This window comes from Spermophilus citellus (assembly GCF_964194105.1).
Source record: "Spermophilus citellus genome assembly, chromosome: 11".
Lineage (NCBI taxonomy): Eukaryota > Metazoa > Chordata > Mammalia > Rodentia > Sciuridae > Spermophilus > Spermophilus citellus.
Window position 1 is genome coordinate 101,510,953 of NC_138192.1, and position 18,432 is coordinate 101,529,384.

Consider the following 18,432-nt stretch of genomic DNA (forward strand, 5'->3'; position numbering starts at 1 on the left):
TTGGACAGAGGATTGAATGCAAGGCCTTGCACTACACTCCAACCATTTTTATTATTTTATTCTTAGACCCAGTCTTACTAAGTTACCTAAGCCGGCCTTGAACTTGGGATCCTCCTGCCTTAGCCTCTGAATAGCTGGGACTACTGGTGCGTGCAACCTAGCCCAAGAGAAACCTGTGGTCTTTTGTTTTTTTTTAAGAGAGAGAGAGAAATTTTTTTACTGTTTAATTTTTAGTTTTCGGTGGACACAACATCTTTATTTTATTTTTATGTGGTGCTGAGGATCGAACCCAGCACCCTGCACATGCCAGGCGAGTGCGCTACCACTTGAGCCACATCCCCAGCCCAACCTGTTTTCTTTGGTAGTGTGTTTTCCCTACAGATGAGGTAGTATTTTTCTCTCACCACTTTCAAGACGGTTTTTTGTTTATATTGCTTTTTTTCTTCAGTTTTCTGAAGTTCAACCGTGATGTATCTTGGCATGGAATTTGTTTAAATTTATCCAATTAGGGTTCAGTTGGCTTCTCAGATCTGTAGGTTTATGTCTTTTGCTGTTTGGAAGATATTCAGCCATTATTTTTTCAAATACTTGACTTCAGTGACCCAAATGTCAGATCTTTTGTTTTGGTCCCACAGGTTTCAAAGCCCTGTTCTTTTTTCTCCAGTTTGTTTTTTCCTGTTATTCAGATTGGCCAGTTTCTCTTGTTCTGTATTCTTGTTCAATAATCATTTCCTCTGTTCTCCTTAGTCTCTTGGTGAGCCCATCCAAGGAGCTTTTTAAATTTTGCTTGTTTTATTTCTTAGTTTTAAAATTTCCATTTGACATTTTTATGCCTTCTATTTCTTTGCTAAGACTTTCTATATTTTCATTATTGCTAATTGAATCATTGTCAGATAATCCTGACATCTGTATCATTTCCATGTTGGCATCTGTTGATTTTCTTTTCTCATTGAAGTTGAGGTTTTCCAGGTTCTTGGAGTGATATGCCATTTTTTATTGTATCTGGGACATTTGGATATCATGTTATAATGTCTGGATCTTATTTAAATCTTCTATTTTCCTAGAACTGACTCTGTTGGTGGAAAACAAGTGGGTGATGTCTTTTTATTGCCCATAGAGAGTGGGAATACAGGTTCCCCATGTATCTGCAGACATAGCCCAGCAGAGGGGCTGGGGTGCCTCATTACAGGTTGGCTTCCCACTTAACCTTTGCAGGTAGAGGTGAGGCTGCAGATTTTTCTGTGGTGTTTGGTTGGGGTAGAGTGTTTATTGTCTCAAAGTATTTTGTCTTCTGAGGCTTCCCTTTTCTTGATCCTTTGTCTTAAAAAAATAGCAGACTTTCACAGGTATTTTTTTTTCTGTCTTTGTCCGTTGATATTTTTGGATGGCTGGCTTCTCTAGATCCAAGGCTGGTATGCATGTGGCAAGCATTTACAATGATTGCAAAACCCACTGAATCCAATGCTCTATTTACACTTTGTCTCAGAGTTCCTAGTCAGTCTATCTTCTTCTCTCCTCTTAAGTCTTCTGTCAATTTGAAATCAAACAAAACAAACAAACAAACAACAACAACAACAAATCACCAAGCAAAAGATTTACTGGGAAATCAAATACAAGAAGAAGAATTGAAGTCTGGGAGATGCACCCAACTAGAGGTGGCCTTTGGTTTGTCAGAGGATGAAGGAAAATGTTAAGGTTTTACTGAGGACAGAGGAGGTTACACAGGCTGTTTAAAGGTAAGCCCCCAGGCACAGCAGAGTCACTGGCAGCTGGTGTGTTCTGATTTTGGCAAATGTCAGTGGTTGGTAGGTTAGACTTTTAATCTTTCAATGTTAGGGTTACAATTAGTCCCTTGTAGTTTTGGGTTGAGCTTGCAAGACAGGCATTTATGACCTGAGCTTTTCTCCTCATTGGCCTCTTGACACTGTTATCACTTGGGGAATGACATAAAAAATGACTCCATTTTGTGTAATTAGCTTTCATACTTCTTGTGTTGATTTATACATAGTGTATTTAACAGGAGGAACAGGGAGAACTATAGCGACTCCATCTTTCCTTGGAACTAGACATTGCCTAGCTATCAGTTTTTGACTCTAGAAAGTCACATATCTTTCCCTAGGGCTCTGTGGCCTGGCTCAGCAGACACCACATATTTCTCTACAGAACTCTCCTTCAACTCTGCAGACGTGCAGAAAGCTAAACATTGTTAATTGTTACCCTTCACTACCCAGCAAACTGCCTGTCATTGGAGTTCCTGAAAAACAGGATATAGCTGGGGGGCACTATCTGTTCTTTGTGAATGCTTCCTTCACTTCCAAGAATTTTCCTTTAATAGGTGAAATACACATTGGAGGTCAAGAACATTTTTATATGGAAACCCAAAGCATGCTTGTTGTTCCCAAAGGAGAGGATCAAGAAATAGATGTCTATGTGTCTACACAGAGTCCCAAATACATACAGGTAATATGGGGCCATTGTGAAGGGGGCATAGCTAAATTGTGTCTGTCAAAAAAGTCACAAGATCAAATGTACAAAGCACAAAAATGTCATTTCTTTAGGAACCAAGGAAATATTCAGTACTAGTAGCTATATTGATTAGGGAATTAAGAGCCATGTAATTTCCAAACTATTTTGTTGTTGTTGTTTATAGATCTATTACTTTAAAACCATTTATGTAATCAGCAGGTCTCTTTTGCTCTGCCCTTAGTACTGTTGAGAAAAAAGAGAAAGGCCTATCTTCCCAAGCTTATAGTACCCAACTCTCAAGAAACAGTTAGGGAGCCATATTGGAAAAAGTATATCAAGGTGCTAAATCAGTTAAGTCAAAATTTACATGAGTGGAGGAATGAAGAGAAAGGGGGGGTTTGTTGAGGGCTAGAATGACCCAGGATATTCATATTCTCTCTCTCTCTCTCTCTCTCTCTCTCTCTCTCTCTCTCTCTCACACACACACACACACACACACACAAACAGAGAGAGAGAGAGAGAGAGAGAGAGAGAGAGAGAGCCTTAAATCTGGATTTATAGTCAGAGTAAAGTTTGTCTAGATGGTAAGAGAAGAGAGGGCATTTCCATGCCGTTTCACAGCGAGATCAAATGCCACTCATCTATTCACTACTCATATCCTCTGCAAACAGTTGTTGCTTGTGTCCCCTCTCTCCGGCAACATGCATGCCAGCAAGGAGGAACAGCACAATGACTTTCTGAGCTGGGATAGAGAGTGCAAGACGGGGAGGTTAGGTGTAAGCATCAGGGTGAAAGTAAGGAAAGCAAAGGGTCTTGATCCAGCAGGTTCAAAAGAGCCAGTGCTATTACCAGAAGAGCAGGAAACAGAGTATGGACAGTGGAAAATGAGGCCTCACAGAAGTTGGAACACTAAGAAAGGGTCAGATGAACTCCGTTCCAGTTCCATCTGCTCTTCACTCCCTGTGTGATGTTGGGCCCGTCTGTCTCAGGCACCCCATCTGTCAAAATCAGTTGTTAAGACTAAGACCTCAAAGCATAAAGAATAGCACCTGCATCCAGGGAAGACCAAAGGGTCCACTTTCACAGTAATACAGATGGGGTGAGAAGTGTGCATGCTTCAGTGGAGACAGCAGAATGAAGGGAAACCTCCAAGCTGGGAGAGGCTCAGAAAGCCACAAAATCTTACAGCTTCAGGAAACACATCCCTAGGGATAGTGTGAAAAGGATACTTTGGGTGTTTCATGGGGAAAACAGGCAAAAAAAATTGATAGTCCCAAATTATCCATTGTTATTGCAAGAATTATTTAATAATAGTTTTGGCAATGCCATTGTAACCAAATATTGCTGAGATCAACTGGGGATGCATGCTAAGGTTATTGGGCTTTTTTTTTTAATCATTTAGCATAGCCACACAGTTTATGTAGCATATACAACATGATGGAATCAAAATGTAAAGTGGCTGTCACACTCCTGTTTCAGGAAACAGTTTCTTTTTGCTAAGGTTATGGGTGTGCGTGGTGGTCACAATTAAGTCCTTGCTGAAGATAGATCAGATTAATGAAATCTGTTATCATTTACAGGATGTAGTTGCCTCAGTCTTGAAGGTCCCAGCTAATAAGGTCATGTGTCACGTAAGACGCGTCGGTGGGGCATTTGGGGGAAAGGTGCTCAAAACCAGCACAATGGCAGCCATCACTGCGCTTGCTGCCAGCAAGTAAGTGGAGAAAAATCTTCTGAATATATTAAAAATAAAGTCAGACTGAAAATTTCAGTATCAGGATTAATGAGGAAGAATTTAGGCCAAGATTATTTAAAAATCACACATGATATACAAGCACCCAAATTAGCTGCCAGCTTATGGCAACTTCTTTCTCTCTATCGTCAAGCTATATCCATATAAGAACCAAAATAAAAATCAATTACTAAAAAGAATGAAAGCCACAGAAAAATCATTAGAATACCTGGAAAGTTGACAGAAACAGATCCTGAATGAACGGGGCTAGTTGTTCTTAGCACCTGTTAGACCTTTAGAAGAATGTGTATCACCTTTTGAGGTAAACACACATTCACACACACACACACACACACATTTTTAAAGTGTGTATAGTTATGTGTATAGGTATGCTTAGGTGTATATTTTCTTGATTGATTTAAACAGACTTTGCTTTTGTTAGGTTTATTTATTTATATTGTCATTTTCCTTTGAGAATCTAAGAAATAATAATAATAATACCAATTATTTCTTGACCAATAAAAATTCCTAGAAAACTTTCCATAGTAGAAAATAATTATTATTTTTCTTTAAAAGAGGTAGTTTACTTATCAAAGTGGGATAACTACTCCAACAACTAAAAACTTACAGGAGTTTAAGCCTTTATTATGTTATTTCTTGGTCAAGAAATTGTCTTTGGAGGAGGCACATCTAAAAGGCTTAATTCCTTTGCAGAGTAATGTAGGTCAGTTCCTTTAACCCAGGAGCAGAAACCTTGATTCTAGACCTGTCCTATTTGGGAGTACTTGGCAGTCAGGCCCCACCTGTGTTTCTCCATTTGTAACCAGATTGAAGTGTGACCTTGAGACTTTACCTATGGCCAGAGGTCTTTATGACAAAGGGAAATGTCCCCTTGAATACCCTGGAGACTTCCTTGACAAGTAGCAAATGCCAGATGTCATGCTCTCACCAAAGGGAGGGGAGGCTACCACATTTCCTGGAGGTCAGCAGAGGCCAAGTGTGGGTAGTAGTTCTGTGTTTTGTGATGTGAGTGAATGCCACTCAAGGTCTCACTAGGAGCTATCTAACCTTCACTGTAAGAATTTACCTCTCATGCCTTTTTTCTGTTTCAGACATGGTCGTGCAGTCCGCTGTGTTCTGGAACGAGGAGAAGACATGCTGATAACTGGAGGCCGAAACCCATACTTTGCAAAGTACAAAGTGAGCAGAAGATGGGTGGAGGGAAGGATTTGCTACAAACAGAACATGACAGAAATGCAGAGGCGGCATTTATCTATTCCCTAATGGGGAGTAACAATGAACAAATTAACAAATGGCGCGTCTATTTAACTTTCTGTACCTTGTGCTGATTGTTTAATTACTGGCTGGTTCAATGAAGCTTTTCTGTTTCACTCAAAGATGTCAATTGGAGAAAAAGGACTAGCTGGCATTGGACATTACACAGTGAATAATTAGAAAACCTGTGAGCATATGTGTCTATGAAAGTAGGTCTAATAACTACTCACTCACACAATAAAAGAGGTAAAAAATAGAATAATTCTCATAACAATGGTGTTATGTGAAATTGCATTTATTTGCAAATGGAGTCCTCTTTTTTTAACGTATCAAGGGTATTTTTGTAAAACTGTGCTCTAGAAATTCCTAGAAAACTTTCCATAGTAGAAAATGATTATTATTTTGCTTTAAAAGAGGTAGTTTTACTTATCAAAGTGAGCTAACTACTCTAACAACTAAAAACTCTCAGGAGTTTAAGCCTTTATTATGCTATTTCTTGATCAAGTAACAGCCCAGTGTAATCAGCAGAGGTTAGAGGAAGGAGGACTCTGTTCCACAAAACTATTCAGAGACTCAAGCTTTTTTCAAGTAGTGCTACCACCATCCCTTTGGATTGCAGAATCTAATATGGTAGCCAGTAGGCCATTTAAATGACCACTGAAATTCACATTTGAGTGAACTAAATTAAACTAAAATTCCGTTCCATAGTTGCATTTGCTTTATTTCAAATACTCAATAGCTACATGTGGTTGGGATCGAATAGTATAGACACAGAACCTTGCCATCATCACAGAAAGTTCTACTGGATAACTCTGCCCAAGGACATTGAGTCCTCTGCAGGGTCTTCTGCAGTAGATAAGGAAAGCGAAAGCACATGGAGTGATGTGGAAGGTATTTCTCACACCAGGTCAGTAAGAGGTGGACCTTGCAAGGACCTTGGTGTCTTTGGCCAGAACTTTGCCCCCTAACTAAAAAGGTAGCTGGAAATACATCTTCCTGTGTGCACAGGATGGGGACCACAGGATTTGTTGAATGTATATCATGGTCTCTACAAATGTCTCCCTGAACACATATTTTTAGAAACTAGCAAACAAATCTATTTTACTCTAAGCTACATTTTGAATTCAGTTTAGTTCAAAAGAATTTGCTAGAGTGAACTTTGTTTTGAGGAGATTATTTTTGGCGAAAGGAGGAGAGGAATAAAACTTACACACATGATATCATTATGCAAACATTAAAAATTGAAGGTTAAAAGGTGAGGTACATGTAGCAAATCTATGAAGAGAGGTGAATATAAGTTGGAGTATGTACAGAAGACTTCTTAGAACAGGTGAAACATAAATGGATCTTCAAGAATGAATAGGTACCAAAAAAAAAAGCATACTAGGTGGTGGAACCAATAATGCAGAGGTGGAATGAGCATGGCATGTTTGATAGGGGTAGGGGTAAGGGGAGGGGTGCATTAAAACACAGAGCAATTACCAGAAGGTAGTGTAAATAAGATGGGTTGGATTAGATAATGCAAGACCAAGAGGGGCCTAAAGTTCCAAAATGGGGAGTTTAAACTCTCTCACAAGAAACAGGAAGACTGAATAGATTCTTGCTCAGTCAAGTGCCATAACTAAACATGGGTGCATCAGGGAGGGTAACATGATGAGAAAGCGCAGGATGGCCTGAGAGAGGAAGAAGGGCAGATAGACCAGTAGAAAGCAGCTAATGCATTCAGACATGAAGCATTTGAGATGATAGTAAGAGGCAGAAGAGATGAGTCTAAGAGTCATTATTCTGTAACATAAGATAGGATTTGGTGAAAAATTTGGCAAAATACAATGGAGAATAAAAACCACAAACATGACTTGGAAATTTCTAGAAGAAAGAGTCGAGTTGGAAGGAGAACCAACCTGGAATAACAATGAGCTGGTTTGTGTAAATGTTGGAGAAGAAGTGACGATAGGACATTGAAACAGAAATGTCCTTCACCAATATGGGACTTCGTTGAAAGGACTAGATTATAATTATAGAAGTTATCACCACTGCGGTGACTAAAACCATGAGAAGATAATGTTTTCCAATGGAGAGTACTGTGATAACAAGAGATAATATTAATATTTATAATAGTAATATTAATAATTTATATGTAGAACATCTGCTCTGTGTTGTTTATGTGCCTGTAATTTTCCATGTATTACTTTATTTATTTCCATTTCAAAAGTAGTCTAAGAGGGTAAATGGCTTTTCCAAGGTCACAGAGCTAGTTTTATATCCAAGAAATTATTGCCAAGTCTACATCATAAAGTTTTTTCCATATGTGGAGAGTTCACAAGTGACAAAGTAAACTTTAGATATTTGATTTCTAGTGTCAGTATCAGAGATCAGCTCTCTCTGCACAGGTTGGATTCATGAACGATGGCAGAATCTTGGCCCTGGACATGGAGCACTATAACAATGGGGGCTGTTCCCTCGATGAATCATTATGGGTAAGTGTTTTAAAAAGCAAGCTTTCTTGCATTTTTCAAAGAGTGTTATGTAATATGATTTATATCAGAAAAAATGTTCAATCATTAAATAATATATAATTATAAAAGCATAGAGTCTATTATTGCAGGGATAGCCTAGTGTCACTCACTGGCACCCACAGAGTAAGCCCAGAGATCTTGGCTAAGTCTCCATATGTGTGCTATTTCTGTCCTTCCATACTTAGATCTGTTTTCAGATGCAAGCATTGACCAACTTTCTCCTCTCTAGCCAGACTGACATTTTGGACTGATATCTTTTGCTTGTGGGGGCTGCCCTATACAAAGGAGGATGTGTGGGTATCCTTGACCTCTACTCAGTAAATGTCACTGGTGGGCTCACCCCCCCAGTCTTAATTACCAAAACTAGCCCCAGACCTCACCAATTGTTCTCAGGAGGTGGAGGGAGGGATTAATCCTGATGGAGAAATAAATGCCAACCCCCCCACCCCTCATTTTCCCTGTTTTCCAGAATACTGCCTTCTGTAGAATGCATAGACCCCAGGGTTTAGGGCCTATGAACATTTCCAAGGCTTCTGGAAATATTTGAAGCCTAAACATAATACATTTGGGGCTGGGGATGTGGTTCAAGCAGTAGCGCGCTTGCCTGGCATGCGCGTGGCACTGGGTTCGATCCTCAGCACCACATACAAACAAAGATGTTGTGTCTGCCAAAAACTAAAAAATAAATATTAAAAAATTCCCTCTCTCTCTCTCTTTAAAAAAATAATAATACATTTGTTCTAAAACTTAGAAATACAAAAATAATAATTTTAAAAGAAAATGATTCAAATTCTTTAGAATAATTTAACAGTAAAATGCATTTTAATTGGGAGCATGGCATATTTTTAGCATGTATGATGTGATATGAAGAGAGGATGCTGTTTCCAGACTGATTTGGTCTGAGATATCAGGATGGTCAAACAGGTCCAGAAGGACAAGGCCCTTATCACACCAACTCTGGATTTCTCTAGGTGATAGAAATGGGGCTTCTGAAAATGGACAATGCTTACAAGTTTGCCAACCTGCGCTGCCGCGGTTGGGCATGCCGAACCAACCTTCCCTCCAACACAGCTCTGCGTGGGTTTGGCTTTCCTCAGGCAGCGCTGATCACCGAGTCCTGTATTGTCGAAGTTGCAGCCAAATGCGGTTTGTCCCCTGAGAAGGTAACACTGTTTTAGTCTTGCATATAAAAGGTGTTGAATATCCGAGATGGGAGGGCCTTCGAGAATCATTCAGTTTGAGGTATTTGAGATCCAAAGGGATATATGATTTGCCTGAGGTCACCTAGCCAACTGGCTAATATAGAGCCAGGACACCAAAGTTCAATGATGCTTGCTATACCCAGATATCTTCTCAAAAATCCAGGAAACAGGGTACATTGAGGAGTAAGCAATAGATTCTTACCTGTTTAGTGAGAATTTTCCATTGGTTGGTGGGCTCTATTAGTTTATTTTCCTTTGATACACAAAATGCCAGTGGTTTATTTAGCTCACAGTTCTAGAGATTCAAGAGCATGGTGTTGACTTCAGGGGTCAGGCTCATTCTTTTATAATAACTCACTCTCATGTCAACTAACCAGGATCCCATAAGAACTACCTTCATGTCTTCAGAGGGCAGCACCCTTCAATGACTTAACCCACTAGGCTCCATCTCTGATGGTTTCTACCACCTCAACACCACTATTATTGGGGACCAAGATTTCACATGAACTCTTGGGGGATTAAACCACATCCAAACTGTAGCAGGTATATAATCCCTACCACCAAATTCTGTCAAAGTCTTCTTTCCTTAATGTGATAGCAGCTGTCATGAAGTTTGTCATTTCAGTGGCTAACATGATTTTCTTTTGGTGATTTTTGAGTCTCAGCTCAGTCATCATCAAGGATGTTTCCCTCCTTGGTGCCTCTTCCACCCTCAGATCCTAGAGTGGAATTGGGTGGGGAGATGTGGTAAGCTCTCTTCCCGCCCTCCCTTGTTCCTTCTGCTGTGACACTGGGGCAGGGAGGAAGAAGAGAAGGACCTGGGAATACAAATGGCCCCTCCCCATGTGACTTCTGCCAGTGAGTGTTGTCCTCTCTTTGGCACTTCATTTAGCATTCCTCTAGTGACCACACCTCTTTGCCCCATGCCCCAGTCCCCAATTCATGTACCTACTTTCCCCTCTAGATTTCACAGTGTTGGACTCTATAGCCACAGATAGGAGTCATCCTTGTCTCTGGAACTTGTTCCTCCCTTCCTGTCCCCCCACCCAGCTTCTCTCTTTGATGTTCTGTCATACTTGATAGCATGAAGGAGGAGAATCATGTGAAGACCTTCCTTCCTCTTCCAGAGAATAACCTCTTAAAAACTCTGCTTTCCCTGCAATGGCTCAGCTCACTAATTCCTAGTCTTCCTCTAATAATGATCTGAGAAAGTTTTAGGGGGGATAGAATGAGGCAAGTATCTCTGTAGTAGCCCCTGTCAGCTTGGAGAGGGGCCTGGTCACAACTGTGAGTTTTCTCAGCTGAGAATGTAAGGTACTTGGCATCTTTTGTTCTCAGCTGGGAAGTCTTCATTGCCAATTCTGTGATGAAAGAATTGTACTCAGCTCATCAGATATCTTGGAATAGAGTCTTCTAATTTGTTCTTCTTCCTAGATGTCAGTTATACGTAAACAAACTTTCCTGTTTGTTTTGGAAGTAAGTCTTATTTTGACACAGCCTTTGAATAAACCAAATCATTTAGCCAAATACTTTCAACGGATACCCACAAGGGCAACTAGAATCGAGTGGACCTGGGTAGTGTTGAGATAAAGAAATCTCAGGGAAGGATTCCTTCCTTTAAACTTGCACAAGAACAGCATAGAAACATACAAGTCAGTGCTCACATCGTTGATGGATGCTCCAGGTGGGGAAGAGGAGAACTCAGTGTCTTGTGAAAGGTTTCATTCAGCAAGAACCAGGGAGAACTCAGCTTGGACTGCACAGGATGGGCAGAATTGGACTAGGAAGATGGTACATGGATGAGACCATATATTCTGACTTCCTCTCACTTTTAATCTCCTTTCTTAGGTTCGAACGATAAATATGTACAAAGAAATAGATCAGACACCCTACAAACAAGAGATTAATGCCAAGAATCTCAGCCAGTGTTGGAAAGAATGTATGGCCAAGTCTTCCTTCTCCGTGAGGAGAGCAGCCGTGGAAAAATTTAATGCGGAGAATTACTGGAAGAAGAAAGGGCTGGCCATGGTTCCCCTGAAGTATCCTGTTGGAGTTGGCTCGGTTGCCTTCTCTCAGGTCAGTTCAAACACAGGGGCGTGCCATCTGGAGGTGGCCCAGGCAAAACAAAGAGCATGGAAGGAACTTTCCATTCTGTTGCACCAGCCACGTGATTGCTGTCTCCAGTTGCTAAACTTAACCAGAGTTGTGCTTAGTCACATCAGCTTTGCTCCAGAGGAGACTGAGCTCCCATGGTTGGTGAAAACGTTCTTGCTGGGAAATTGGGAAACCTGAGGTTTACTCCTGGCCCTGTCAAAAAGCAGCTGAGACGATTTCTCTGGGCTCCAGATGGCTCATGAGGAAAGTAAGAGGGTAGGAACAATGACTTCCAGGACTCCTCCATCTATTGTGGTTCTGTGTCTCTGGAGAGGAAATGGAAATGGAGGCTTGCAAGGTGTTGGGGTGCCTCAACTCCCATGGGTGGATTGCAGTAAACTAAACCCAGAAAAGTAAATCATTTCAATAACTTTTAAACACAAATTTAAGAGTTTGTTCCCCCTCCTAGCTATTAAAAGTATAAACAGAAAGACTGAGAATATGCTCTTATAGTTTCTTTAACTGATTAAATAAATCCCCTTGCTTGGTTGCTAAATCCCACTAGTTGTTTCCACTTCTTCATTCTGGAATGAAAATACTCCTAACAGCTGGCAAAGGGCTGCTGTATTCTGACTCACTGAGGACAGCAGTGATGCAGACTCCCATTTTCTCTCTTCTTCCATAATGTAAATTTCCATGTATGTAGATATCCAGCAGGGCCCTCACAGAGCTTGGTGATTCTTCCTCTGCAGGATTCACACTTCAAATGAGCCATGAAGAAGGTACAGTGGCAGGTGTGTTAAGTGAAGATGCAATAGGAAAAAATAAGGGTGGATAGATTGTGGGAGGAGCATCAGTGTATAGGTTGAGGAAATAGACAGGAAAAGTGGTAAAAAGGTCCCTGCCCCATTCCCTTGTCCATCCATACACCTAACTAGCCTAGTTGAACTTTGGTGTAATCTTTATACCATTTTCATGCAGATTTGATTGTAGGCAAGTGGCTGCTCATTACAAGTGGTTGTCCTACTGCAGCCTTTTCATTCCTTGCCTGTTTGCAGTGACAGAAATTAACAGAGAGCCATTTGGCCATCTGTACACAATTTACTCAGACATCGGGGAAGGGGGTTGGTGGAGATATTCAAGAGGCCATTGTTGAGGAACAAAGGCAAAAACAAAGTTATTAAAAAGGAAGTGGGGGAGAGGACTACAACTGAGAAAAGGGTTTGTGAATAATGAATCTTGGTATACAATTTGGGGTTAAACTTATTAGTTGGCAGATAGCAAAGAAGTTAGTCAGTCCTTAAGCAGACTGGAAAGGATTGTCAAGAAACACAACTCTATTGTTTATGGGTCCTCTGGCAATCTTTTCTTGTTTTTGTTTTTGTTACTGGGTATTGAACTAGCCACTGAGCCACATCCCCAGCCCATTTTTAATTTTTATTTTGAGACTGGGTCTGGCTAAGTTGCTTAAGGCCTCACTAAGTTGCTGAGGCTGGCTTTGAACTTGAGATCTTCCTGTCTCGGCCTCCAGAGCCACTGAGTGTGTGCCACTGCACCCAGTATCCTCTGGCAATCTTGAGTGTTAGGCTGTGGGGAAACATGACAGGCTGCCTCTAATTAGTGGCTTCCATTACTTAATGTCTAGACCAGGTCTGTATCATTTCCCTCATCAGAAATTTCTCAAAAAGTAGATGAAAGTAATAATAGTTGAGTACCCACTGTTATAAGTCCTTTAAGATTTTACTTCATTCAACCCTCAGGGCAGCCTATAAGGTTTGTATTTTCATTTTATAAATAAGAAAACTAAGACTCAAAGAGTTTAAATATCTTGCCCAAAGTCCCACAGCTAGTAGAAGCTAGGCTAGGGCTGGAACTCGGGTCTGGGCAGCTTCTGAAACCTTCTGCCTGGAGCACTTTTTGATGGGAACTGAGCTGGGATTCAGTTCGGCCGAGAAGAAACTAGATGAGAGCCAGCAATACAAATTCATTCTCAGAGGCTACTGGGAAGTCTTTGCCAGAGAACTGCTGTGCTCAAAAGCTTTGCTTAGGACTAAATCAAAAGAGTTTGAGATCAGTCACAAACTGCTTCCCGAAAGACACATCCTGAAAGATTCTGTTCTAAAGCAAATAAAATAGAGAAGGGAGCTAGAAATATTTGAGCGCCTTCTCTGCAGAAGGCCCTGAGGTGGGATTTGTAATCTCCCACTTGATTACCCTGATCTTGTCTCTACTGAGTACGTGTGATTCTGTTTTATAGATGGGGAAACTGAAGTTGGTAGAGATTTGCTCTCTTGCCCAAGGACATGCAGTAAGGGGTGGCAGAACGAAGATTTGACCTGTCTGGTCTCAGGTCCCATGGGTCTTCATTGTCCCATACTGCCTCCCTAAGCAGAAGCACCAGCTGAGGGAGTTCTATGTAACTCACCTACAGTAGGCTTAATTCTTAGAGTGGGAACACTAATAGGACACAGACAGTATCTAATTAACTTCTGTGTTTCTGGGGCCTTGCTAAGGCACCTGGCATAGAAGAGGAGCTCAAATGTTGAATGGTTGTGCCTTTGGGGAATCTTAGGATTAGAACTAACTTTTCACCAATACTAGCAGTCATAGCTTGAAGATTTAAATTGTATCAACTAAGTTCTCTATTAATAATGGAGAGCCATCTGTTCCAGTGCTCCAGTTGTGCCAATTTTGTAGATGAAGCTTTGTGGAATTATCTTTTGTGGTCTAACAATGAACCATCCAGTGGTGCCACTTAACTGAACCAAATTTGACATTTTTAATAGCCTGAGGAGATTGCAGCGCCACATGGAACAAATTAATCAGGGTCTACAATAGAAATACTGCCCCAACCCCACAGGCAGAGCACAGTCACCAGCAGGTTCACACAATGGAGGACAGGCACAATCCTCTGTAATTGCAGCTTAGTCACAGGTGCTAAGTCCATCCGTGCTTGGCAGAGTCAAGGAGGCCAAATACAGAGTCTGCAAACTTAAGAAACAAATCAAATCACTATGCTGTTGCAAATTCATTCATTGGATACTTCTTGAGGACCTACCACAGGCAAGACACCACCCCACATTTCAAGGGATGCCTTAGGACATGCTCTTACCTCTCCTGGGCTCACATGCCAGCAAGGTACAATTAAGTGCAATAGAAGAAAGCCCAGAAGTGACTGTTGACATTAGGCACCACCTGGCATCTGATGCACACCCCCAGAGCAGCCAGCTCTGGGCCATCGGTAGAGGACACCGCTCTTTCTCTTTATCATGCAGCCAGGAGCACAGGATGGTGAAGTCATATGTTAGTTGACAGTAAATCACCCATTACATCTTCTCAGGGCCCCAGATATGATTATTACGGCACAAGAGTCTAAAATTCTCCATTGGACCATGAATATATGTGCCTTTGTTCTTAGAGAAAGTGTACTTTGGTGTCCCCATTTTGACAATACATCCCCAGTTTACACCTGCTGATTAGCTGAAAAATCTACTTTTATTGTCCAAAGTGTCATATTTGGAATGATGGGGGCTTCTGGTTGTCACTGGAGTAATGTGAACCTTTGGATATCAAAAAAGAGTTGTTCCCCAAGTGTGGTTCACAGCCCAAAAAATGTCTGTGAAGGTCCTTCTGTTGGGCAGAGAATTGGCCGAGAAATACAATCCTTTTCTTGGGTTTATCTGGTGATTGACAGGCAATTCCTTTAACTTTCACTTATAACCAGGGTTGCTTCTAAGTAATCTAAGTAGGTAAATCATAATATAATAGTAATAAAATATGAGGTTCATCAAGCAGAAATTACCAGAATTTTCTCAAGATCTTCTTTTCAAATCATAGATTATTATGCCACTCTGTACAGAAACTTAGATACTAAGGAACCCAGCTCACAGAGCCTTAGTGACCCACGAGTGGTGGTCACCCACACCCCCATGAACAGCTGCACAGGTTGCCTCTCAGGCCTTCCTAGACCACAGTGAAACCAGGTGGAAGCACTTAGACTGTAGACTGTATGGTGTTGATGTTACTTTCATATTGGAGACTCCCTGAAGAAGTCATCCTTATTTTCTGCAGTCCCCTGGGCTAGAGGCTCCATACTTTAGCACCTGCAGACTTGCAAGAAAGCACATTCTTGTTCATGGTAAAGCATATTTAGTTTGCAGACTGGTGTTTCTAGAGGAATCTTTAATTTTGTTAGCAGTTTGGTTGCTTCTGGGTCCTTGTGGGAAGCTATATAATTAGATAAGATTCCTTGCAAGTTTCTTTTCAAATCCAAAGCTTGTAATTCTGTGCCAAGATGAATTAAGATGGGCTTAGCTCATTTTGAAGAAAAAAAATCATGTCTGTCTGTCCTTCTTAGTTGGGTTTTCATTTTTTCTTCTCTGCAGTATGCTTACAACTATGAGAATATTCTCTCTCTCCCTCAACCTACATATATTTAACTGAGCATTTTTAAATGGAGGGCTTGTGCGTGCACACATATATGACCCCAAGCTCCACTCCGAGGCAGGGAGAGGGGCCCCTAGAGATACCCATGTGCTCAAGGGCCCTAACTAAGAAACAGTAACTTAAGGTGCATAGTCCTGCCTCAGACCCAGACCCACCTAGGACAGTATGGCTTCTTGTGTAGTGATCACAAGGCATTGCTTGCCCCACCATTGCCATGACTTTGCTCTGGTTGTGCATATATTTGGCAGGGTCTAGGGGGGATGGAAGGAAAAGGATCATTTCTGAGGAAAGCATTTTTATTGACATGGTATGTGATAACACCAGTCAAAAAAATTCTCTTCTGTTTCATCTGCTTGCATCTCTTCTGCTTAGGCTGCTGCCCTGGTTCACATTTATCTGGATGGCTCTGCGCTGGTCACTCATGGCGGGATTGAAATGGGGCAGGGTGTTCACACTAAAATGATTCAGGTAAGAATACCAATAACTGTATTCTGTTGGGTGTGTCCTCACTGATAAGTTCATGAAAGAAAACTGTGAATGTATATTTTCTGTTCCAAATTAAAGGATAAGAGATAGATAAGCTGCTAAGTTATGAGCAGAAACTGGGTAGATAAACCAATTTTATAACTGAGGCCCTAAAAAGAATATAGTAGAAGGGACTCAAGTTTTTTATTTAAAAGAATGTCATGTTTTATTTGTTGATATATATATAAACAACTGAGTTGTCTTTTTTCAAATCTTTGCTAGGCAATAAAAAGATTTGCAAATTCTTATTTATTGCTTTATTTCTTGCCCTTTTTATGGTAAGGGCTCTGAACAATTGATAATACAAATAACATTCAGTATTTCTAACCAAACTCTAATGGTTTTCTTTTGGCTCACTTGTTTTAGATTAATTTGAAGCTACTGTTTCTATTTTGCTAATTATGATCATAATATTAGAGTCTATGAAACATGTCAAAGATGCAGAAAATTGGGGGGAAAAAGATCCTACATAATTTTGCCATTTTGGCATCTTTGAATTTTGCCTTTTTTTCTTTTTCAAAAGATTAGTGACATGTTATTTATGTACTTTTTAGTGACCACTTCCTCCTGTCATTAAGAATTCTTAACAATCATGATTTTAATGGCTGCATGTGGGTGTATGTGTAATTTATTTAACGATCCCCAATTGTTGAACACTTCAATTAATGTTTTTGTACATTACCCTATGATCCTACAAGTAATTGTTTTCTCAAAAAAGCTTACAGAAATAGAATTAGTAGGTCATAGGATATAAGTATTTTAAATTGCTTGACATGTATTACCAAATTGTTTTCCAGAAAGCATCCATTTTATCATATCCTAACAAACACTAAATATGATGGATTGTTGAAAAATTTTAGATAATTTGCTAGATAAATGAAAATGCTTCATTATTATTTTACTTTACATTTTTCTAATTATAGACATGTTGAGTACATATTTTCTTTTATGTTGCAATCACTTGAGAATTGTCTGGTCATTCCTTTTCCCATTTGTGGGTGAGATTTTAATGTTTTCCTTATGAGACCACAAGACACCTTTACCTTGTGGGCCTGTGCACTCTGTGCCCATGCTCTTCTGAGAGCCAAGGATTGTGGAAGAGCTCCATGTACCCATGTCCTTGGAGTGTTGGGCAAGTTCTATTAAGCTGTACTGCTAGCAGAAAAGAGGAGAATTTTGGATTAACTAGAGTTCACAATATAATTGTCTCCAGCACTAAAAGTGAAGAACAAAGCAGCCTACTAAGCTCTCATGTTGGCACTCAACCCCAGCATTATCCTCTTCTTTTGTGATGTCTATGTTGCTGCTTTTTCAAAGCCATTGTCCTGTCTCAGGAGAGATGCTTTTCATGGAGCATCTACAGTTATGTGCACAGTAGATAAGCATTTATTATTGATAACATTGACTTCGTTAGAATTTTGCAGTATGGTGGGATGAGCAGCCTCAAAGGCATTAATTTCATGACTATAAAGACATGAGTAGAGCAGTTCCTCCTGCTTTGGGCTGGGTCCTTACCTCCTCTTCCTGATGCTATTGCACATGAGTAGGTCAAAGAAAAATAAAGTGTCTTCATAACTTGGGGCCTGAACAAACTATAGGACTTTTAGAAGAGACAAACTTTTGTGACTGGAGGGAGGCATTTATGGTCCTGCTTCCTTGTGCCCGTGGTGTGTAAAAGGGCTTCACATACATACTGTACCACCTGGGCATGTGCACAGATCTACAGCTCACCAAAATGTTTGAAAAGAAACTCTCTTCTAAAATCCAGGTGGCCAGTCGGGAGTTAAGGATGCCAATGTCGAATGTCCACCTGCGTGGAACAAGCACGGAAACCGTTCCTAATACAAATATCTCTGGAGGATCCGTAGTGGCAGATCTCAATGGGTTGGCAGTAAAGGTAAATGTCACTGTAGTGGCATCAAAATCATTAAGCCCTCTAGGACCAAATATATGAGTGGAGCTCAGAAGATGTTGAGTCATCCATTTCTTATCTCCTACCCGACTCTTGGGCTCAGTCAGTTTCACAGCACACAGTTCTCCTATACTGGAAATGCCACCTTTTTCTCCCTCACTTTTTTGTTTTTTCTTTATTTTAATTAGGTATATATGACAGAAGAATGCATTTTGATTCATTGTACACAACTGCAGCACAACTTTACATTTCTATGGTTGTACA

General features: G+C 40.5%; 1 protein-coding gene across 2 annotated transcripts in view; it reads left to right on the forward strand.

Annotated features, from left to right (window-relative positions):
- The window catches only part of AOX1 (aldehyde oxidase 1), a 70,171-nt gene that overhangs the window by 40,732 nt on the left and 11,007 nt on the right, over positions 1 to 18,432 (forward strand). For both annotated transcript variants that reach the window (XM_081261425.1, XM_081261426.1), the window contains 8 exons: positions 2,336 to 2,460; positions 4,047 to 4,180; positions 5,311 to 5,398; positions 7,864 to 7,950; positions 8,961 to 9,152; positions 11,040 to 11,267; positions 16,104 to 16,199; positions 18,025 to 18,153. In XM_081261425.1, coding sequence (XP_081117551.1) covers positions 2,336 to 2,460; positions 4,047 to 4,180; positions 5,311 to 5,398; positions 7,864 to 7,950; positions 8,961 to 9,152; positions 11,040 to 11,267; positions 16,104 to 16,199; positions 18,025 to 18,153 — 1,079 coding nt within the window. The remainder of the gene's footprint in view (positions 1 to 2,335; positions 2,461 to 4,046; positions 4,181 to 5,310; positions 5,399 to 7,863; positions 7,951 to 8,960; positions 9,153 to 11,039; positions 11,268 to 16,103; positions 16,200 to 18,024; positions 18,154 to 18,432) is intronic.